Source organism: Sapajus apella, unplaced genomic scaffold (assembly GCF_009761245.1).
Source record: "Sapajus apella isolate SASKATOON/1434 unplaced genomic scaffold, GSC_monkey_1.0 scaffold15, whole genome shotgun sequence".
In the NCBI taxonomy this organism is placed as follows: Eukaryota; Metazoa; Chordata; class Mammalia; order Primates; family Cebidae; genus Sapajus; species Sapajus apella.
In genome coordinates this window covers 33,245,896-33,268,955 of record NW_022436955.1, presented here as the reverse complement: position 1 = coordinate 33,268,955, position 23,060 = coordinate 33,245,896, and the positions used below count along the sequence as shown (strand labels likewise).

General features: G+C 56.5%; 2 protein-coding genes and 2 long non-coding RNA genes across 6 annotated transcripts in view; 2 read left to right on the top strand and 2 right to left on the bottom strand.

Moving 5' to 3' along the window:
* GAS8 (growth arrest specific 8) overlaps positions 1 to 4,697 on the bottom strand; it is a 25,766-nt gene extending 21,069 nt beyond the window's left edge. The window contains exons 1-2 of one of the 2 annotated variants that reach the window (XM_032284789.1): positions 4,545 to 4,697; positions 169 to 255 (exon numbers count right to left, since the gene is read on the bottom strand). In XM_032284789.1, the coding sequence (XP_032140680.1) occupies positions 169 to 255; positions 4,545 to 4,547 (90 nt within the window). In that variant the 5' untranslated portion in view covers positions 4,548 to 4,697. The remainder of the gene's footprint in view (positions 1 to 168; positions 256 to 4,544) is intronic. The other variant, XM_032284790.1, reaches the window with a different exon arrangement.
* Positions 4,698 to 7,668: 2,971 nt separating this feature from the next.
* LOC116555809 lies at positions 7,669 to 10,322 on the bottom strand. The gene is made up of 3 exons (XR_004270687.1): positions 10,235 to 10,322; positions 9,953 to 10,091; positions 7,669 to 8,534 (listed from the first exon to the last, which is right to left on the bottom strand). It is a non-coding gene; the product is annotated as an uncharacterized LOC116555809 (long non-coding RNA).
* DBNDD1 (dysbindin domain containing 1) lies at positions 10,306 to 23,060 on the top strand. Of its 2 annotated transcripts, none has more exons than XM_032284788.1 (4): positions 10,306 to 10,393; positions 20,139 to 20,285; positions 20,728 to 20,868; positions 21,408 to 23,060. In XM_032284788.1, the coding sequence occupies exons 3-4, from the start codon at positions 20,796 to 20,798 to the stop codon at positions 21,563 to 21,565; spliced, it is 231 nt and encodes a 76-aa protein (XP_032140679.1). In that variant the 5' UTR covers positions 10,306 to 10,393; positions 20,139 to 20,285; positions 20,728 to 20,795; the 3' UTR covers positions 21,566 to 23,060. The 2 variants fall into 2 exon arrangements, with proteins under 2 accessions (XP_032140679.1, XP_032140678.1); XM_032284787.1 differs by lacking the exon at positions 10,306 to 10,393 and adding an exon at positions 10,611 to 10,875.
* On the top strand, positions 11,946 to 13,816 carry LOC116555810. Its single transcript, XR_004270688.1, has 2 exons — positions 11,946 to 12,131; positions 13,715 to 13,816. It is a non-coding gene; the product is annotated as an uncharacterized LOC116555810 (long non-coding RNA).

Sequence of the window (23,060 nt, the reverse complement as noted above, 5' to 3'; positions counted from 1 at the left end):
ACCCTGCGTGGCGCCCACCCACCCCGGGACTGGGCCACAGCCGGCTCAGCTCACCTGACCTTGCGTGGCGCCCACCCACGCCGGGACTGGGCCTTAGCCGTCTCTGCCCACCTGACCCTGCATGGCGCCCGCCCACCCCGGGACTGGGCCACTGCCGGCTCTGCTCACCTGCTCCTTGCTCATGTCCTCTGGGGCGAGTCCATCGACAACTGGAGTGCCTTTGGCTTTGCCTTTCTTCCCTTTCTTTTTGGGCGCCTTTGGAGATAATTGGGTAAGAGAGACTCTAACAGCTTCCCCCTTTTGATTGGCTCTGATTTGCTCACAGGGGCATTTGGCAGAGAAGGTTCGGCAACCTCTTTCCCTCCTGCTCACCTGGAGCACATCATTGCCCTGAGCGTTCCCACCTTAACCACACACACGTATCCTGTTGTTGCATTTGGAGAAGCACAAAGGAGAAACCTTCCTCTCAAGAAGGAGAACATTCCTTCTAGAAAAGAGAGGGAATCCATTCTAAACCCACTGATTCCTCGGTCTATGGTGGCCAGGCGCAGTGGTTCACATGTGCAATCCCAGCACTCTGGGAGGCCAAGGCAGAAGGATCACTTGAGTCTAGAAGCTTAAGGCTACAGTGAGCTATGGCTGCATTACTGCACTTCAGCCTGGGCAGCAGATCAAGACCCTGTCTCCAAAAATGACGACGGGGGAACCCATTCCAAACCCACTCACCCCTTGGTAATAGTAAACACCTCTGCTGTGGATGCAACATGTACTTGGGCTCCACAGGGAAGAACCCCAACACCACACTGCCAAACGTTACCGTGTTGGCTTCAGTGCTTAGAAACCGCCATGGAAAGACGTGCAGGAAACCATTCAGCAGGTATAGGGAGAAAGGCCTCTATAACCATCATCGGCTGTGACAACCAGAGGTTTCCTTTCCTCCAAACAGAAAATTCCTTCAGAGAAGCCTGGTCAAGAAAGCTTGGGCAGACAGCACCCACCATGAGTGCTCCGTAAAAGGGTTGCCAGACAGAACTGGGCATGGTGTCATGCACAGTTTTAGCAACTCTGACAAGGTTGGGAGAGAGAACTTTCTAACCCCACCCACTTGTGAAAGCTGCTGCAACTGAGCAAGACACCACGAGCAGGTCTGTCTGGTCACTCACTCACAGGGTACTCAGAAAATACTCAATTTCCACGGCCTGTCCTCGGTCACTCACTCACAGGGTACTCAGAAAATACTCAATTTCCAAGGCCTATCCTCGGTCCCCCCCTCACAGAGCACTCAGCAGATGCTCAATTTCCACGGCCTGTCCTCGGTCCCCCACTCACAGAGCACTCAGCAGATGCTCAATTTCCACGGCCTGTCCTCGGTCCCCCACTCACAGGGCACTCAGCAGATGCTCAATTTCCACGGCCTGTCCTCGGTCCCCCACTCACAGGGCACTCAGCAGATACTCAATTTCCACGGCCTGTCCTCGGTCCCCCACTCACAGGGCACTCAGCAGATACTCAATTTCCACGGCCTATCCTTCTAACTTTGCCCCTCCCAGTGGTCTTCAGCCTATGCTTTTCTGTGTCTACATGTTCGGCAACCTGTTTTGAGGACAAGATCTTGTTCCACCACCCAATCTGGAGCGCAGTGGTGTAATTACAGCTCACTGCAGCCTCCAACTGCTGGGCTCAAATGAATACTCCCACCTCAGTCTCCCCCGTAGCTGGGACTAGGGGAGTGCATTGCCTCTGCGCCCAGCTGTGGAACATTTTTATAATTACAAATTTCATGTGGAAATTTTGTTTTTTCAAAACATTAAAATCTAAATCCATTTATCCTTTTTTTTTCTGAGATAGAGCCTCCCTCTGTCGCCCAGGCTGGAGTGCAATGGCACCATCTTGGCTCACTGCAACCTCTGACTCCTCAGTTCAAGCGATTATCCTGCCTCAGCCTCCCCAAGTAGCTGGGACTATAGGTGCTTGCAACCACACCTAGCTAATTTTATTTGTATTTTTAGTTGAGACGAGGTTTCACCATGTTGACCAGGCTGGTCTCAGGTGATCCACCCGCCTAGGCTTCCCAAAGTGCTAGGATTACAGGCGTGAGCCACCGGGCCCAGCCCATTTATCTTAATTTATTTTTCATTTAGTCCTGAGTGAAAATATTATGAGGAGCCGAGATATGTCTAGCCTGGGTGACAGAGTGAGACTCTGTCTCAAAGAGATAATGTCCAGCCTGGGTGATAGAGTGAGACTCTGTCTCAAAAAAAAAAAAAAAAAAAGAAAAAGAAAAAAAAATATTACTGTATGTGGAAATTTTAGAAAACACTGATGAGAAAAAAAAAGAAATATTACCCAGGTTCCTTGGTCCCAAGTATCCAACAGACCATATTCTCACAAGCTAGTGTAAACAGAAGTAGTTTACCCGGGCACGGTGGCTCACACCTATAATCCCAAAACTTTGGGAGGCTAAGGCAGGTGGATCGCCTAAGGTCAGAAGTTCAAGACCAGCCTCACCAACATAGTGAAACCCCATCTCTACTAAAAATACAAAAAATTAGCTCGGCATGATAACGGGCACCTGTAATCCCAGCTACTACGGAGGCTGAAGCAGGAGAATCGCTGGAACCCGGGAGATGGAGGTTGCAGTGAGCCAAGATCACGCCACTGCACTCCAGCCTGGGCAACAAGAGTGAAATTCCGTCTCAAATAAATGAATGAATGAATGAATGAATGAATAAAGTAGTTTGGTAGTTTTTTTGTTTGTTTGTTTGTTTTTTTAGACAGAGTCTCACTCTGTTACTCAGGCTGGAGTGCAGTGGCGCAATCTCAGCTCATTGCAACCTCCGCCTCCCAGGTAGCTGGGATGACAGGTGCTCAGCTAATTTTTATATTTTCAGTAGAGACAGGGTTTCACTATGTTGGCCAGGCTGGTCTTCAGCTCCTGACCTCAAGAGATCTGCCCACCTTGGACTCCTAAAATGCTAGATTTACAGGCGTGAGACACTGAGCCCAGGCTTTTTTTTTTTTTTTTTTTTTGAGACGGAGTTTCACTCATGTTACCCAGGCTGGAGTGCAATGGCGCGATTTCGGCTCACCGCAACCTCCGCCTCCTGGGTTCAGGCAATTCTCCTGCCTCAGCCTCCTGAGTAGCTGGGATTACAGGCACGCGCCACCATGCCCAGCTCATTTTATTTTTTTTATTTTTAGTAGAGACGGGGTTTCACCATGTTGACCAGGATGGTCTCGATCTCTTGACCTTGTGATCCACCCGCCTCGGCCTCCCAAAGTGCTGGGATTACAGGCTCGAGCCACCGCGCCCGGCCTGCTTTTTTTTTTCTAGAGACAGAGTCTTACTCTGTCGCCCAGGCATCTCACTGAGTGCAGTGACACCATCTCAGCTCACTACAACCTCCACCTTCTGGGTTGAACTGATTGTCCTGCCTCAGCCTCCTGAATAACTGGGACTACATGCACGCGCCAACATGCCCAGCTATTTCTTGTGTTCTAGTAGAAACCGGCTTCATCATGTTGGCCAGGATGGCCTTCATCTCTTGACCTCGTGATCCGCCCACCTCAGCCTCCCAAAGTGGTGGGATTAAAGGTGTGAGCCACTGCGCCTGGCCTCCCAGCCTAGTTTCCTAGTTTATTTTCCAGTTGGTTTTCAGAAGACCCTTCCTGGTTCAGAAAACCCATCCACTTAACTCTTAATATTTAACGTACTGCTCTCTCTACTGCCTCCACTCCAAGAAGGCCACCTCATCAAAAAGCCCTAAAAGCCGGGGAGGAAGGCTCAGTATCACTGAGCATCTGGGACCTTCACAGACAGCTGCAGGAACTTGGTCGGGCTATGAGAGCTTTCCTCCCCCACCAGCTGAAACCCACCCTGCCACGCCTGCCCAGAAACGGAGTTACTGACAACTCTTGTATCACAAAGGGAGAGCCCTTTACAGGAAAAAGGCATAGATGAAGCTGGCGAGGCCAAGAGCTCTGCCTTCCTCTTCCCGGTGCGGGCCTGACTCCTGCCAGGCTTTCCAAGGGAGCAGTGGTTCCTGTGTCCCGAGGAACTGAGCACTCCACGGGCAATGGACACGTCCAGGCCTCCTCGGTGGCGAGGGACCTCGAGGCCCTCTGGCGTGCCCCAGGCTCTCCATCCCCGACCCCAAAGGTCCCGGGCAATCGCTGCCTCCGACTCTATTCCCGGGGACCCCGGTGCGCTGCAAAGCCCCTGTGAGGTGCAACCCTGGTCCCGGGGAGCCAACAGAGCGAGTCTCCGCCCCAGGACGGAGTCCCCCGACGCTCGCCCCCTCTCCCGGGCACCGGGCACCGCGCGCCGCGGACCCCGGGCGTTCTACGACCAGCCCTGGTCTCAGCTCCGAGCGCGGGCAGGCCCGGGGCCAGGAGCAGCTTGAGTTTGCCCCGCGGGGTCCCCCACGGCAGGGTCCCCGCACTCCGGGCCTCCTCTTCGGGGGTCTCTGTGCGCCCAGGCCTCCCTGCCCCGCGCTCTCCGGGCCCCCGGCGAGGACCGCGGCCCGGCTCCCGCCCCTGCTCACCATGACGCCGCGGACAAGCCCAACGGCGACCCGGGTCCAAAGCGCCAGCCCCGCGGAAGCCGCGCCGTTTCCCGGCAACCGTTGGGCGACGCCGCGGTAAGTCGCAAGATCTCGCGAGACTCCGCCCGGCGGCAGCCAAAGGCCGGCGCGCGTCCCTAGAGACGGGCGCGCGTCCCTAGAGACGGGCGCGCGTCCCTAGAGACGGGCGCGCGTCCCTAGAGACGGGCGCGCGTCCCTAGAGACGGGCGCCGGGAGGAGCCGCACGCGAGGACGCTGGGAGGATCCCGCTGGCGGCGCGGACGCCTTTCGCCGCAGGACGCGCTCCGTTTTTTTGCGGGAACCTCAGCTCCCAGAGGGAGGACCGTTCACTTCTATCCTTCAGCGCCCAGTGCAGCTCCCGGCAGGTGCTCAGTGGCTGAATGAGTGAATGAAGGAGCTGTGAATGAATGATCCATCTGCCACCCAAGGCTCGGGGACGTCACCCACAGGAGATTCAAACCCGGGCAGAGACTGCCCCCGGGACTCGCCGCCCCCGCCCGCCTTGCGCGGCCCTCCCAGCTGCGGCGCGGGCGGGTTTAGGCGCACTCAAAACGCAGGAATGGGAAAGAGAAACCAGGGAGTACCCCTCACGAAGATAACCGCTCTTCCCGGAGAGGCGCCCCCCAGTCCTCAGGGATGACGAGAGAGGCCCTGCAGAAAACAGCTGCACTTCCCTGTCTAGCAAGCCTCTCGTTCTGAAAGCTACTGGCCATTTTACAGTTGCCAACGTGAATTTCCCGTCCCTGAAACCACCCTGTTGCCTGCACACAACCATCTGTGTCACCCAGAAGGCCGTCAAAGCAGGTACTTCTTTTTCCTTTCTTTTTTTTTTGGACGAGGAGTCTCGCTCTGTTGCCCAAGCTGGAGTGGTGCAGTGGCGTGATCTCGGTTCACTGCAACCTCCACCTCCTGGCTTCAAGCAATTCTGCCTCGGGCTCCCAAGTAGCTGGGACCACAGGTTCATGTCACCACTCCTAATTTTTGTATTTTTAGTAGAGATGGGATTTCACCATGTTGGCTAGGATGGTCTGGATCTCTTGATCTCATGATCCACGTGCCTTGGCCTCCCAAAGTGCTGGGATTACAGGCGCGAGCCAATTTTTTTTAGACAGGATCCCCTTCTGTCTCCTAGGCTGTGATCACAACTCACTGCAGCCTCAACCTCCTGGGCTCAAACAATCCTCCCACTTCAGCCTCCTGAGAAGCTGGGACTACAGGTGTGAGACACCACACCCGGCTTTTTAAAAAAAGTTTGTTATAGAGACGGGGTCTTACTTTGTTGCCCAGACTGGTCTAACTCCTGGCCTCAAGCAATCCTCCTGCCTTGGCCTCCGTAAGTGCTGGGAGCACAATGTGAGCCCCACACCTGGCCCTAAGCTCTCAACCTTAACATCTTCTTAAAAAGTGGTCATCTTGGCCAGCATGGTGGCTCATGCCTGTAATCCCAGCACTTTGGGAGGCCGAGGCAGGTGGATTACCTGAGGTCAAGAGTTCAAGACCAGCCTGGCCAACATGGAGAAACCCCGTCTCTACTAAAAATACAAAAATTAGCCCGGTGTGGTGGTGCATGCCTGTAATCCCAGCTACTTGGGAGGCTGAAGCAGGAGTATCCGTGAACCCAGGGGTTGCCATGAGCCAAGATTTCGCCATTGCACTTCAGCCTAGGCAACAAGAGTGAAACTCCATCTCAAAAAAAAAAAAAAGTAGTCATCTACTTGGGAGGTTGAGGTGGGAGGATTGTTTGAGCCCTGGAGGTGGAGGTTGCAGTGAGATCACACCACTGCACTCCAGCCTAGATAACAGAGTGAGACCCGAGAACCTGTCGCGAAAAAAAAAAAAAAAAAAAAATGGTTCTGCGGCAGCTTTTGTTCTCCTATGTGGATGAAGATTCCAGAATCTATGCTCATAGAAAGTTGTGCTGGGGGCAAAGTGTGAGAAATGAAAGAAGGCTTGGTGGACTTAGGTCTTCCTGTCCAGCTCGGGGAGGAAGCTGCCACATGGGCTGGGCTTGCTCAGGCCTCAGGCACCCACACGGTGAGAATCTGACAATCACTGTGATGAGAGGCTTCCTGTTTGCCCACCCAAGAACGGATGGTTCTTGGAGAGGAGCAGCCAGTTGGAAGAACTGCGCTGGCTCAGCCTGCACAAAGCTGTGATTTATTTATAGTAAGCAGCCCTAAGGCCTTTGTGAGGTCTGGCGGGTCACTGTGCCTGGTCAAACAGGAGCCAGCATCACCGTGCCAGACTCCTTTGGCCTGATAGACACCTCCTCCCCCAGGCATAGGGTGGGAGGTGTATCCCAGGGGAAGCTTGGCAGGTCAGACAGTGCCGCTAGAGAGCACAGTGGGGTGATTATTATTATTTAACACTTACTTCACAAGCCCAATATGCTAGCTGCTACATGCTGATTGGCTTTTTGCTTTAGAAATCTGGCTAAGAGTCCTGAATTAAATAGCTGTATTAACAATAATTCCTTTCAGCAAAAAGGGCAAGAATAGGAGGGTTAGCTCAGGATAGCCTATACAGGGTATTCATTTGTCACAAGGGAAGAGCACAGCTTGGTCTATCAGTGTGGATTGCAGAGATGAATCATTTAGGGAGCCCCGACTGCCGGCTCCCGGGGCTCCCGACAAGGCTCACTGCAACCTGTCCTTTTCATACTGAATTTGAGTTCAGATGTTTGGAAAAGAGCCTTTTCTTCATATACGTGGCTTAAGATACTTTCATTCAGCATCAAGGTGTGCAGCTCAAAAACCGAGATAAATGGCATCTGAGTTTCCTGCAAATACCAGAGCAAATAAACAAACCAACTGTCCTCTGATTTCTGATGCTTCCTGCCGCCACTACCCACCAAGTAAACCGCCTCCAGCCACTGCGTCAGCTCAGTGAAAGCCTGGAGGTTAGGATAACAAGAGTTTTTATGAAGACTAGACTTTTTTTTTTTTTTTTTTTTTTTAAGACATGCCATCATAGTCAGCCTTGAACTCCTGGGCTCAAGCGATCCTCCCACCTCTGCCTCCAACCCCCTCCACCTGGCTTATATTCTTAATTTTATTTTTTGAAGAGATGGTGTCTTGCTTTGTTGCCCAGGCTGGTCTCAAACTCCTGGTCTCAAGCTGTCCTCCCACCTCAGCCTCCCAAAGTGCTGGGACTACAGGCATGAGTCACTGCACCAGCAAATGGACTTTCTTTTAGAGATAAATATTGAAGCATTTACAAATGCAATGATCTAATATGTATACAGTTTGCTTCAAAATGACCCAGCAGTGGAGGGAAGTGAATGAGGACAGGCCATGACTTGGTGATTGTTGACTCAGGGTGATACGTACATGTGGGTGACTTGTGACATTCTCTCTACTTTTGTGTTTGCTAATGTTATTAATAAAAAGTTAAACAGACACTGTCCTCTGGAGTCTGATTACCAGCAGGGCAGTCTTTGACAGACTCCCTCTGTATCATTTATTCGTCTCTCAAATGGGAATCATTCATACACAGTAATGACTGTTACCACAGCTGCGTAACAACCCTAAAACACAGTAGCTTAAAACAATGACAGCATTTGTTTTGCTCATGAATCTGCAACTTGGCCATGACAAGGTAGGGATAGCTTGCCTCAGCCCCACTGATCGCCCCCTCCCCAGGAAAGCTCAAAGGCAGGTCTGGAACCTTGAGGGCTTACTTACGTAGGCAGCCGAGGCCAGCTGTCGGCAGAGGGCTCCGTAGGAACGCCAGCAGCAACACAGGCGTCTCCCTTGTGGCCTGGGCTTCCTCACAGCATGGAGGAAGTTCTAGTTCCAAGGCGGACCTTTCCAGAGAGCAGGACGCTGCTCAAGACGCAGCCTTGGGAGTCACATGACATCGCTTCTGCAGCCCTCTATTGGCCAGAGCAGTCCCAAGCCCCAGTAATGGTTACGGAGAAGTAGCACAGTGTCTTCATGGGAACAGAAGGTTCTGAAGACACGGGATCAGAACTACTGCTGTGGCCATTTTGAGAAAACACAACCTGCCACCCCAAACAACTCTGGGTGGTCCACGCCCATCCCTGTCCCCACTTCCCAGGGCAGCCCACACCCCACAGCTGCACTCCATGAGAGGCGAGACTCCGCACCCTTAGGGTGGCGTGGAGGCCAGTGGGTCATGAAATCATTTCAGAGGCTTTTAAGCAGCAGTTCTGGTTTTTGTTTTGTAAACTAAAGAAACATGGAAACTATGAGCCTGCCCTGCTGACTTCCAGGCTGGAAGGCACGCTCTACCCCCCTAACTGGAGTTGGGCAGGAGTCAGTCTGGGAGGGGCAGCCAGTGCAAAGGGTCTGACTGTGGATGGTGGAAGCTGAATGCATCACTGGCGTCTGAGCCTCAGCCCCTCCTGCAGTCTGAGCCACTCAAGTCCATCTGTCAAGTTCATCACCTTTTCCACTCCCAAACTTCCTGACACTTGGGTTTGGTTTGTTTTGATTAAAGTGTGGAGACTTAAATGAATTATTTTGCCCCCACTGGAGTTATGAAACTATCTCCACCGAAAACATAGGCTCCTTCTCTTATAACCGAGACTCTCCCCCATCCCCATGCTACCCTGGGTCTTATAATCCACTCAAGATAACTGTAACTACCCCAGATGGTAGACGGACAGCGGGGCGAACCTGGGGTCTCCGAGTATCTATGTGTGGATGGGACATGGCAAACATCTTTCCCACTCCTACTGGGGCTCATGTTTGGCCTCTGCCTCCTAAACCAACTGCTAAGGTTCATAAAATCTAGGGTAGACTCCATAAAATTAATGATATTAAGGTCTCAATGTGGGCCCTTAGAGCCGAAAAAAAATACCTGTTGGAGGAATCAATGATTTAATTCCTGTAAATAAAACAAGGGGGGAATGTGACATGGTAAAAGCCCCATAAAACTGCATACCTCAACCATACCTCGGCTTTCTGTTGAAACTGCTCTCTGTAACCCTGATGTGACAGGCAAGCAGTCCAAACCCACGCCATCCTGGCCCTTACAGCTTGTAATAAGTAACTAAGGTCTGTAATTTCCACTCTACCCAGGCAACGTGTAAACTAACGCTTACCTTGACTTCTGTGACCCACTTAAGTAACAATCGGAATGTCCGAAGTCCCCTCACCCTCATCTCTGCCCAGGAGGTGATTTACAGAATCCACTAGCCCTCGGAACATCTGAAGCCCCTCATCCCCACCCTGCCCTTCACCCTCACTCCCGAGGTGGTTTTACGGGTATAAAAGGTCTTGACACCCTCCTTTGTCTTGGTGTTGACTTTCTGTGCTCGGGCCAGGACAACAAAAGCGCAGAGCTCGGACTTACAGAGGTACCCTCCCAGCGCCCGGCTGTGCGTCCTCGGGCAGGTTACTTACCGTCTCTGTGCTTAGCTCCTTCGCCTGAAAGGAGACCTCCTTCCTAGGGTCACTGGGAGAAGCGATGGGACACCCATCGCACAACGACGAGGCGCAGAGCTTGGTGCTCGCCGGGTGTGCTCGGAGAGGCGGCCCCGCGCTTGCTGGGAGGCGGGTTTCACCGAAGCTGCCCTGGCGCTCCCTGCAGCCTCCCGCCCCCGCCCCCACCCCCACCCCCGCCCCCACCCCCACCCCCACCCCCACCCACCCCTCCAGCCCCGCGAGCGCCTGCCTCGCCCCCACCCACTCCCGCGTGGATTCATTCACACCGTCCAGCGCGCTCTGTGATTCTGCCATTACCCTGCCCGACTCAGGCCCTCCCGCGCCCCCGCCAGCCCCGCCGGGTCCCCGCACGCACGGACCTGGAGGAGAACAGGAGCGCGTGAGCGGCGCGGCTGCCGAGTGAGTGCGCAGGAACCGCGGACGCAGAGCCAGGGTCGGGAGGCCGCAGCCGGGTCCGGTGGGGTCCGGTGGGGTCAGCGGCGGGGCGCGGCAGGCGAGGGAGGGGAGGGGGGAGGGGAGGCGGGGGCTGGGGGAGGGGTCGCCGGGGGGGAGGGGAGCGGGCGGCGGGGGAGGGGCGGGGGCGGCGGGACCAGGGGCCGGCAGGGGGCGCGCGCGGGTCCGGGCGGGGCCGCACCTGTCCTGCGGCTGGCGGGGGCGCCGAGAGGGGGCCGGGGCCCGGGAGCAGCTGCGCGCCCCGCCCCGCGGGCTCCTCCCCGCCGCCGCGGCCCCCCGGTTACTGCCCCGATGCGCTGCGCCCGGAGCCGGGGCCGAGTCGCTGCCGCAGCTGTTGGGGCGCCTGGGCCAGCAGACACCACCGTCGCCCGCGCCCCTCCCAGACCCCGCCGGCCACATGGAGCCCCCGGAGAGCGCCGGCCCCGGAGGTGAGTTCAGCCCCAGCCCCCGGGACCCCCAAGCGGCGCCTCCCCGCAGCAAGCCGCAGCCCCTCCCGACTGGGCCCTCCTTTCCGCTGCCGGAGCCGCCGAGAGCCCTTTGGCAGGTGGGGGGCGGGGGCCTGTCTGGCGGGCCAGGGACGCCCCCCAGGAGCGGTCCCCGCGCGGGCTGGGGGCGCACAGGCCGGGTCTCCGCCCCCTTGTTCTCTGCGCTCGCGGCCCGGGCGCATTCGAGGTTGGGTGGCCCAGAGTTTCGTCCCGAGCCCCCTCCCAGCCGAGCCGGCCGGGGCCCCGGCGAGGGGGGAGGGGCATTCCGGGACTGGAGTTTGGGGTCCCTGTCGGCGGGGCGTGGGGGTGACACTGGCAGGTCGCTAGCTCGTCAGCTTTGTTCACCGAGAGGCGAGTCTCGGGGGCGAAGGCCGGAGACTGTGGTCAGGGACCCTGCCGGGGCGTGGGGCTGAGGTGGGTCTCGGTGGGGGCGCAGGGCTTGCAGGGGCGCAGCCCACGAGGGCTCCCGAGCTGTGGGAGTGGCTGCTCCGGGCGCGGCCCCGGCGCACGCTCATCGGGGAGGGTCGGTGCGCCTGGACCGCTCGCTGCCCTGACGGTGGAGGCCTTAGTGCAGCACCTTGGAGTCGGTAAGGGGAAGAAAGCGCTCACAACCCCCTTCCCAATCAGAGCCTTTTCCAAAAGGGCTTTCCGGGTTCCAGTGGCCTGGGTCGCAACTTGGATGCAAACCGCAGACTCCTCGCCTGGCAAGGCCCACCACCTCCTGATTTCCTAGAGGTCCCATTCCACGGAGCCAGCAGGTGCCTGGGGCACTGGCCAGCCTGCGCTCTGTAACTACACGGGAACCTCAGTCCCCCAGGCACACACAGTGGCCTCCTCTGGAGCCCGAAGGCCGGTCCCCGGGAGAAACAGGTCCGCCCACCCTGTGTATCTGCAGTCCAAGGTCAAGGGATGATGTCCTGGACATGCCCGAGGGCTGGTGGGCTTGGGTTTTGTTTTGTCATTTGTGGGAGGGACAAGAGCTCCTTCTTAACACTGACGGTAGCAGCACTGTGGGCATAGGAAGCCTGGAGGTTGGGGCCTGAGGGCTTGGGGGTCCCAGCTGTGACCACCTGTGAACTGTGAGAATAGGTGTGGACGAAGCAGTTAGGCCCCTCTGAGCCTCAATTTCCAAGTCTGTCAGTGGAGACAGCTCCGCATCCCCAGCAGGGCTGTGGAAGCCCAAGGCATTGGGAGAGGAGGTTAGTATCTTTTCTCTCCTCTTTTGAGAAAAAGGAGGATTTCCCAGAAGCTTAAAGGCAGAGAAAGTGGGTTCCATTTCTGAGCCCATCACTCACTGGCTGGGGGCTTCGGATAACTAAAGTGCACAGGTATTTACTGACAAGGTGGCGGCTCTGTGCAGGGGACTTAGTGGGAAGACGGTGCCCCGTCATCTGAGAGCTCACGCTCTTGACACCAACGCCCACTTCCTTGACTGCAAAGGGGCCACTGATGCCTACATTGTGGGGCCTCATGAGGTCACATGGTGGTGACTACAACTCATTATTTATCACTTAGTTTTGAAAACCTTACAAAGGCAGCGCGAACAGCACGACAAAGCCCCATGTGCCACATTCCAGCCCCAGGCCCACAGCCGACTCTCCAGAATACCACCAATCTCCCTTCACTGGTAGTGTGAACGAAATCTAGACATATTATTTCATTGATAAATAATTCAGCGATATCTGTAAAATACGATTTCTATAAAGCATTACTAAAACACTGTTTTTGCACCTAGGTGAATTAACGATTTCTTAATATCAAACGTACAGAACACAGAGGTGCAGGTGCAGGTTTGCACAGGAGTGTGACGTGTGCCCTCCCTGAGGGGCCCCACCTGGAGGGCAGCGCTGTAACCCACCCCAACTCAGTCAGCCCGAGGGTCCACAGGGAGAAAGTGAGGGACCCTCAGGAAGCTGAGAGTCTAGACAGGGCCACCCCAGCATCCCTGAAATGCTTTGGGGGTCTAAGTCCAGGGACAAGGGTGCTGGGGGATGGAGTGCAGGTGGCCCCCGCCTCTGCAAGCATCTCTCCTTCCCTGCAGCCAGTTTATGATATTCATTCATTCATTCACTTCATTAGTTCACTCCTCCATGCAGTGGTGTGTGCCAAGGGCCTCCTTGATGCTCTGGGCAGGGCCCTGGGCACACAGCAAGGAACAGGATTTAGGCCAAGTTTTCCAGTTAAGAATGTACTGGAAAATAGGTCGGCAGCAGAGCACAGGACAACAGCAGTCAGCCCTCAGGGAAGCCTGGGGGGCTGGGCTGAGGCACCCCAACGCCTGGCTCCCTCACTGGGGTCCTGCTTCAGTGCCCACTCAGCCCAGGCCCTGGCAGCCCTGCAGGGGGATGGGTCCCCCTTGATAGGGGCTGTGCTGGGTGAGGACCAGAACACTGCTGTGACCCCACAGGGGTCCTTCCTGCGGCATCAGAAACAGCTGCTTGCCTCTGCCCTGGCCCTGAAAACCCTGGGGCTGCCAGCACCCAGCCCCCATGCCTGCCTGGCACTGAGCCTCTGGTCCCCACCCTGGGAAAAGCAGCAGGGTTTGCCCATGAGGAATTTGTTTCTTCTCCCCACAAGAGCTTGTTGAGAGGGTGTCAGACAGACCCTGGTGATTGCCACCACAGCTATTCACTAACCGTGGGCTCCCTGACTCACCCTCATCTATTTATTGCACACCTACTGTGTGCTAGGTCCCAGGAATGCAGCCATGGACTAGATACAGGCTGCTTCAGTCCCAGCCATGGGCCAGCTCACGATGTACGTGTGTATCATTTCCTCCCAGCTTTGCCTGTCAGCTCCAGCCAAGATCAATCAAGCTGTTTCCATTGAGGACTGTTTTTAAACTGAGATGATATTCACATGTAAAGTTCATCCTTCTAAAATGTACAACTCACTTAGTATATTCACAAAATTGTGTGGCCATCACTGTATCTTCATCACCCCCCAAGAAAACCCATACCCGTTCTCCCCTTCTCCACTGCCCCCCAGCCTCTCACAATCACGGATCTAACTTCTGTGCACTTGCCTATTCTGCATATTTCATAAGAACGGACCCGTGCAGTATGTCCTTTTGCGCCTGGCTTCTTTCACTGGAGTGAGGTGTTAACGCTCATCCACCTGGTGTCCCGTGTCAGGGCTGCACTCCTGGGGCCTGAATCACACTCCTCAGTACATACACCACATTCCGTATATCCACTGATCCACTAAGGGACAGTCAGATTGTTTCCACTTTTGGCTACTGTGAATCACGCTGCTATGGACATGCATGTATGGGTTAGGGGCGCCACCCTCCCTCAAAGTCAGAAATCCACATAGAACTTTTGACTCCCCAAAAGCTTAACTGCTAGTAACCTACTACTGACCAGAGCTTCACTGATACAGTCAACTAACACATATTTGCTGTATGTAATACACAGTAGGTTCGATCATTTGAGGAACCACTAAGTGCTTTATAGCAGCCACACGCCTGTCAAGATCCATCCTGCCCCTCCTGGGGCTCAGGCCATGGATGTCCCTGGCATCACATTCTTCTGGCCAAAAACAGCGTCCTGAGGGCAAAGGGTTGCATCTTCCACATTTCCCTTCCCCACAGCCTTGACACAGGCCCAGAGTTCACAGAATAAAGACCAGGCCACTGCCAAAAGGAGATGGAGAAGGGTCAGACTAGATACCCAGTGGCTTCAAATGCTCCCAGGACTGAATCGCATCAACGCAAGACGCCGTCAGCTACAGGTGCATTGCTGTCTCAGGAATGTGAAAACATGAAAAGATTTTTTTTTTTTTTGAGAGAGAGTCGCATTCTGTCGCCCAGTGACTCACCGCAACCTCCGCCTGCCGGGTTCAAGTGATTCTCCTGCATCAGACTCCCAAGTAGCTGGGACTACAGGCACGTACCACCACACCCAGCTAATTTTTTTTTTTTTTTTTTTTTTGAGAGAGAGTCTTCCCCCCCCCCCCCCAGGCACCAGGCTGGAGTGCAGTGGCGCGAGCCCGGCTCACTGCAACCTCCGCCTCCCGGGTTCAAGCAATTCTCCTGCCTCCAGTAGCTGGGACTAGAGGCACATGCCACCATGCCAAGCTAATTTTTTGTATTTTTAGTAGAGCCGAGGTTTCACCATATTGGCCAGGATGGTCTCGATCTCTTGACCTCGTGATCCACCTGCCTCACAAAGTGCTGGGATTACAGGCACTTTTTTGTATTTTAGTACAAAATACAATTTTGTAAATTGTATCCTAATTTTTGTATTTTTAGTAGAGATGGGGTTTTGAATGTTGGCCCAGGCTGGTCTTGAACTCCTGAACTCAAGTGATCCGCCCGCCTCGGCTTCCAAAAGTGCTGGGGTTACAGTTGAGCCGCTGTGCCCAGCCTGAAAAGATATTTCTTAGAGTCAGTGCGGCAGGCCTGCTGCGCACTCTACCGGGCTAGACCTTTGCCCAGGGGTGACTGTGGCCCTCAGGACCCCCGGATCTACAGAGGACTGTTGGCATTCCCATGCCCCTCTCCAAGGCAAGATGGGGAAGGGGCCTGTGGTGTGGCTGAGGTCCTGCTTGGGGCCCCCAGCTCAGCACAAGCAGAGGGCACCCAGCATACGTGGGGGATGGCGGGGGCAGTGCCTGCAGACTTACCTCCCACTGGACTGTGCTCTTGCCGGCCTCATGGTAAAAATGCAGGTGGACACCGTCCCGCTCAGCTCAGAACCCTTCAGCAGCTTCTCCCAGCCCACTCAGAGTAAGGTCCTGAGAACGTCCACACAGCCTGCACATACACTTGCCGGCCTCAGCCCCGGCCACCCTCGGCTGCACTCCGTTGGCTCCAGGCCTTCTCCCCCATGTCGCACGGCTCCCTCCCACCTCTAGAGCATTCTCCCTAAAATGGGAACACAGTCCCGCACTGCCCCTGGCACTGACTGCCCCTCAGAAGGGCAGGAATCATGTTTTGTCTGTGCCACATAACCATAACAGTGGGCGATTCGGAAGTCTCGGTGGAGTGAATGAACGAGTGCCTTGGTCTTGATGACCCCGCCCAGCGAGAGGGTGGCTACGAGCGGAGACTCCTCCTCTGTCCCACCTTCTTTCAGTGATCCAGTCTGCCTCCAGCCCCCGCCCCCAACCCAGGTCAGGACCCAGGGAACCTACGCCAGCAAGTCTGAGGTTGGTCCCAACCAGGATCCCTGGCTCCCAGCCAGGAACGGGCTAGCAGGTAACAGCTGAGAGGTCCAGCTGGGTCCACGGCCCCACCCTGTGCTGTGTGCTGGGGGCAGATGCTGAGCTACTCTGCCTCAGCTTCCTCCTCTCAACTACAAAGCTCAGAGTCTTCCCCATGTAGCTGGGAGTTCGGGTGAGTGAGAACGGGGTTAGTTAGTAAACACAGAATGTTGGGGCTACACTAGAAAACCATGAGCCACTGTCTTTTCTTAAGACAGGGCTTCTCTTGTCACTCAAGCTGGAATGTAGGGGCAGGATCACAGCTTGCTGCATTCCCTACCTCCTGGGTTTCCAGCCGTCCTCCTGCCTCAGCCTCCCGAGCAGCTGTGAGGCAGGTGTCCACCACCACACCCAGCTGTCATTACTATTACCTGCCCAGAACCACCTGCCCCACCCTGCCTCTGAGGTGCTGTCCCATAGAGTCTCTGCAGCACTGCTCTTGCTCCATGCTTCCTTGACATCAGGAGGCTGTCAGAGAGGAGGGGGTGGGAGGCCAGGGTGGAGGATCGCTTGAACCTAGGAGTTCAAGACCAGCCTGGGCAACACTGCAAGATCCTGTCTCTACCAAAACAAAGTTTTCATTAGCCAGGAGTGGTGGACCAGCTACTCAGGAGGCTGAGGTGGGAGGACGGCCTGAGCCCAGGAGGTCAAGGCTGCAGTGAGCTATGGTTGTGCCACTGCACTCCAGCCTGGGCAACAGAGTGAGACCCTGTCTCTTAATGTAAGAGAGGCCAGGCACAATGGCTCACACTTGTAATCCCAGCACTTTGGGAGACCGAGGTGGGCAGATCACCTGAGGTCAGGAGTTCGAGACCAGCCTGACCAACATGGCGAAACCCCGTCTCTACTAAAAATACAAAATTAGCCAGGTGTGGTGGTGCATACCTGTAATCCCAGTTACTAGGGAGGCTGAGGCAGGAGAATCACTTGGACCCAGGAGGCGAAGGTTGCAGTGAGCCAAGACTGCGCCATTGCACTCCAGCCTGGACAACAAGAAAAAAAAAGGAGAGGTGCCCCTTAGGACAGGAGGGGCAGAGGTGGAGCTCCTGCTCTGGGTGAGGGTGCCACGGAGGACATGCCCGGCCTATAAACGGGGAGGTACGAGTCCCTGTCGCCTTCCTCAGCTGGGACCCTAGAGCAGGGCCTCCTGGCCGGTGACTCACCCTGCATCTTGGTTCCCCACTCGTACCTGCTCTCAGGGCTCTGGGCCAGCCATGCCATAGGGACAGTACCTGCTCCGTCTTGGACCTGGCAGATCTGGGGCCCCTGCCACACCCTCCTGAGACTCAAGGCTGGGACAGAGACACACCCTCTGCAGACTCATTGTTCAAGGGTCAGCTGTACGTGCATGGCCACCACTCGAGTTGTGTGGAAGCATTTTGGAATCGTGACCATGGCTCAGGCCAGCAGGACATGAGCACACTGTGGGGGTTGGGGGAGCCCTGGGGCTGCAGCTACACCATCCCTTGAGGAAGAGCCCAAGGGCCAGGCTGGGTCTCCTGGGGGGTGTCCCCTCCCCTGGACGCCCCCTCAGCGCTACGGAGAGTGGTCCAAGCAGTCTTCTTCTGGCTGACGTCCAGGAGGTCGCCCTGTTCACAGCCTCAGAAGAGAGTCCACATCTCACCCTCTGTCCCTTGTGCCCTGTGGGCGGGCAGGTATCCCTGCTGGGCTTGGGGGTGGGCCAGGACTCCAGTAACTTAACCCTTCCAGGATGCTCAGAAACCTCATTGCAGATGCCAGTGGAGAGGTGGACACCAGATTCCCCAGCCCACGTTCAGCCTGCCCAGCTCCCAGGTCTGACATGGGCCATGCGATGACACAACACTCAGGGCTTCTCAGACAGGGGCCAGGTGGGCCACAGAGAATGATCTCACAACCAGTGGGGACCAACGATCTCACTGCTCAGGCTGCAGAGCTGCTGCCCAAGCAGAGCCTAACACTCAGCTCACTGCCAGTTCCTATGCCACTGGGGAACTCCCAGCCCTGCACCGGTGCTCCTCACTCAGAGGCCAGCACCTGAGTCTCCCTCGACTCCGCTGGGGAGGGGTGGGGGTGCTCCTCACTCAGACGCCAGCACCTGAGGCTCCCTCGACTCCGCTGGGGAGGGGTGGGGGTGCTCCTCACTCAGAGGCCAGGCACCTGAGGCATCCTCGACTCTGCTGGGGAGGAGTGGGGGTGCGGATGCTCCAGACCCACTAGGGCCACCTGGCAGTATCCAGGCTGCTGGCTAGTGCCATAGGAAGGCAGGCCCACCCTTCACAGGCAGCTAGCTGTTGGCTCTGTGAATCCCAGCTGCGGCCCCACAGGGAGACCCTCACGGAAGCAGCTGGCTCCCTTGACTTCAAGCACACCCAGCTATGATCAGTGCTCACCACTGGGGGCTTGCTAAAAATACCCCACGGGGTCCTCAGGGTGCCGCTGGCAGGAGTGGGAGGGCCTTTGTCCATCTGACAAGTGTGGTGGGGGTGCTGGCATCCCTGGAAGGGGGTCCAGGAAGCAGCTGAGGGAAGGAGGCCCATCTGGAGAGGGGTTCCTGCAGGGGCAATGGGCCCGGGGGAATTGGGTGCTTTGTCTCTCCCCTAAGAGATGGACCTGCAGGGGTTAGGGCCAAAGGGCATCCAGCACTCAGGGATAGGCCTGACTCTGGCTAATGGGACCCTCTGGCTGCCTGTGGCAAGTGAGGTGCCCACTGGGACGATGTGGATGACAAGGTGAGCGGCTGGGAAGGCTTGGGGCGGGGCTGAGGGGATCTGGAGGGACAGACACAAGGGTCCCCAGTGTCCCAGGCTTTGCAGCCGAGGGCCTCCTGCTCTCACCTGACAAAACAATTGTTAACTATAAAAATGGAACAGTTAGGCCAGGCGCAGTGGCTCATGCCTGTAACTAAGACCAGCCTGACCAACATGGCGAAACCCCATCTCTACTAAAAATATAAAAATTAGTTCAGTGTGGTGCTGGGCACCTGTAATCCCAGCTACTCGGGAGGCGGAGGCTGCAGTGAGCTGAGGCCGCACCACTGCACTCCCAGCCTGGGTGACAGAGCAAGACTCGTCTCAAAAAAAAAAAAAAAAGGAACAGTTGGGCCGGGTGCAGGGGCTCATGCCTGTAATCCCAGCACTCAGCACTTTGAGAGGCAGAGGCAGGTGGATCACAAGGTCAGGAGTTCAAGACCAGCCTGACTAACAGGGTGAAACCCCATCTCCACTAAAAATACAAAAAAAATTAGCTGGGCGTGGTGGTGCGCACCCGTAATCCCAGCTACTCAGGAGGCTGACACAGAATAGCTTGAACCCGGGAGGCAGATTGCAGTGAGCTGCGATCACGCCACTGCACTCCAGCCTGGCGAAAGAGCGAGGCTGTCTCAAAAAAAGAAAAAAGAAATGCATGGGAAAAACCTGGAATATCTGCCCAACTGTGAGGCGTGGCTGATGGCTAAGGGTGACAGAATGTCAGCCCTGCCTGTTCCTCCTGGCTTTAACTTTCATTTACTGAGAACGCATTACTTTGAATTCAAACACAACGACATAGGGTTTTAAAAGGAAAAGTCAGTCCACAGTGGAGAGGAGCAGGGAGCTAGAGGCTGGGCATGGAAATCCAGTGGCAAGGCTTCAGGGGACCCTGGGCTGAGCCAGAGATCAGAGGCCAGGACGGTCCTGGGGTGCAGCCATGCGGGCCTTGTGGAACTTGCCATGGCACGGCCTGCATGGTGCTGCCTTCCTGGGTGCTTGGGTACCAAGGGTGATCTGGACCTCAGATTCCTTGTTCACTGGGGAGGCCAGGGCCCAAGGGGAAGGGGAAGCCAGCCTCCCTGAAGCCCCCTCAAGCCCTTGCCTGGGGTTTGAGCATGAAGCCACAAGCCCAGCCATCCCATCACCCGCTGGTCATTGCCCAGGGCTTCAAAGGAGAACGGATGTGCCATGTCCTCACACCCGGTCCTGCGTCCTGGGGGGAAGTGGGAGCCCTGTGGGTCTCGAGGTGACACCCTGTGTCTTTGGATGCAGAGATCGTTAAGGAGGCTGAGGTGCCGCAGGCCGCACTGGGTGTCCCAGCCCACGGAACAGGGGACAGTGGCCACACACCTGTGGAGGAGGAGGTGGGGGGCATCCCAATACCAGCCCCAGGGCTTCTGCAAGTCACAGAGAGGAGGCGTAAGTACTGCTCCCCTGCCCAGCGCACTCTATGGGGACCCTGTGAGCTCCCCCAGGAGATGAGGAAGCAGGGTCCAAACACTCGCTAGGGATCTGGGTGATGGGCTCTCGCAGCTGTGGTGCTCTGGGTGTCAGCTGCACCACCTGTCAAGGGAAAGCTTTCTAGTCTAGAGTGTGCACAGCACCCATGACACCCTCCCGGTGTTGGGCGTTGCAGGAAGCTGTGGTTCACCCACGAGCCTTGTGGGAAGACACAGTGCACACTCTCCTAGACTACCCCAGGGCTCTGACTGTACCCCCTTGCCCTCTAGACCCTCAGACCTCATCAGCCTCGTAGGAGGACCTGAGGGCTGACCGCACCCCTTCTGCCCTCTAGACCCCCAGACCTCTCATCAGCCTTGTGGGAGGGCCTGAGGACTGACCGTACCCCATCTGCCCTCAGAGCCTCTGAGCAGTGTCTCCTCTCTGGAGGTCCACTTTGACCTCCTGGACCTCACTGAACTGACCGACATGTCCGACCAGGAGCTGGCCGAGGTCTTCGCTGACTCAGATGACGAGAACCTCAACACTGAGTCCCCAGCAGGTGAGGCCAGCGTCGGAGCTGAGGTGTGTGTGGTGAGATGAGGCCCCTTGGGAAGTCCTGGGTTGACCATGTGTTTTGGCAAAAGTCCATCACCACTTCACGATGCTGCTATTGCCCAACTAGAAGCTGCTTAAAACGTTACTTTTTTGCCGAGTCAGGCAGATCCCAAGGTCAGGAGTTCAAGCCTGGTCACTGTGGTGAAACCCAGTCTCTACTAAAAAAAATACAAAAATTAGCCAAGCATGTGGCATGCGCCTGTACTCCCAGCTACTCGGGAGGCTGAGGCAGGAGAATCACTTGAACCTGGGAGACAAGAGGTTGCAGTGAGCCAAGATCGCGCCACTGCATTCCAGCCTGGGCGACAGAGCAAGACTCCGTCACACTGAGCCCCCTTCCCATATCCCCCCAGGCCTCCCAGCCACACTGAGCCCCCTTCCCACACACCCGCCCAGGCCTCCCAGCCACACTGAGCCCCCTTCCCACACATCCGCCCAGGCCTCCCAGCCACACTGAGCCCCCTACTTGCATCCCCCCCCAAGGTCTGCACCCGCTGCCCCGGGCCGGCTGCCTGCGCTCCCCTTCCTGGACGAGGACAAGGGCTGAGCAGAACCGCGAGAAGCAGCCCCTAGGCGACCCCGAGCGGCAGGCTGCGGTCCTGGACACGTTTCTCACTGTGGAGAGGCCCCAGGAGGACTAGGCCATCTCTGCCTGCCCTCTAGCTGCTGCAGGGCTGGGGTCAGAACACCACCACGATGGCAGATCTGGGCAGTCCTGACCCAGCAGACACACTGCGTCCTCCCACGAGGTTCCAGCCGTCACGTCCTGACACAGTGAATCAGGGTTGGAGGCGCTGTGGAGGAGGCTCCCTGCCAACCCCAAGGCCTGCCTTGTCTGCTGGGCACAGGTCTTAGCCTCACTTGGAGACCAGCGGCTTTCCTGGGGGACACATGGGGCCCCTGGATGCCTCCGGGGGCTGCAGCACAAGCACAGCCCAGTGGCCTTATGTCCAGCTCATTCCTGAGCCCCAAATCGGGAAGACAGCATCATGGAGTCACTGCCAGGCACACAGTGAGGAGTGGAGCGGGCCACAGCGGCCTTGGAGTGAGGGGGACCTAGGCCTGTGAGAGCCACTCCAGGAATTCCTGGGTGTGCTCCAACCTCCACACTTTCCCTGCTACCCAGCTCAGAAGCCAGAAGTGGGTTTGGCTAATGGGACACTGTGCTATCCAGCAAAGCACGTGGAGGAGCGGCCCCAAAATTCCCATCGTTCCCATCTTGCCCCTTCTTCTGCCCCATGGAGCCACTGTCTCACCAGGGTCGCCGCCCCATGTCTCAGCTCTGAGACCTGCACCTGCTTCTCCTGACCCCTGCGTGAAGCCACGTCCATCCCTCCTTAGCTTAGAACACCAAAAATCACCAGACTGCCTCAGAAACTTGGCGACACCTCCCGAATGCTCTCAGGGTGGGGTTCACCCTCTCCCTGTCCTGCACCCATGACGAGGCCACATCCTCGTCTATGCTCACATCCCACTGCCCGGATACATGGCCTGCCCACAGCCCTTAAACTTGCTGGGCAGGTTTGGGGCCCATGGGACCCCATGGGTCTGTGTCCAGGGAGCAGGAGGGGAGGCTGACAGGCCCTCCTTCCTCTACTCTGGGGGTGTCTGGGGGCCCCAGCTCACGCCGTCCCAATGGTCACATGCTGATGGTCACAGAAAAGGCTTCTTGCTCGACAGCAAGTCAAAGAGTGAGTTTAATGAGTTTGACATGAAAGTGTGAGCTTGCTCTCCATCCCCAAGCCAACCAGCCCCCGCCCATTTCCCATGAGCACACTTCTGGGGAAGGAAAACAGGCTCTTGGGCCTTGTTGGCAGAGCTTCTGGAGATGCCCAGGCATACCCTGAGCTCCTTCTGTGTAGGGGGCTTTAGAGGCGGCACCTGCTCCCACTTCTCAGCCACTCCCTGCCTCTCAGCACTGCTCTGCCATCCAGTTCCTCCCTCAGCCAGGTCTCCAGCCCTGGTTTCCAGGAACAGAGCCCAGCAGCTCTCTCTCTCAGTCCCATGAAAGTATGCTTGCACCCCTGGCCACACCTCCACCCACCAGGGTCTTCCTCCCAATCTTCCATCCTTCTTGCTGAGGTTCCACAGAGCTCATGTACAAACAGTGGGATTAAAACATCACTGCGGGTTTGA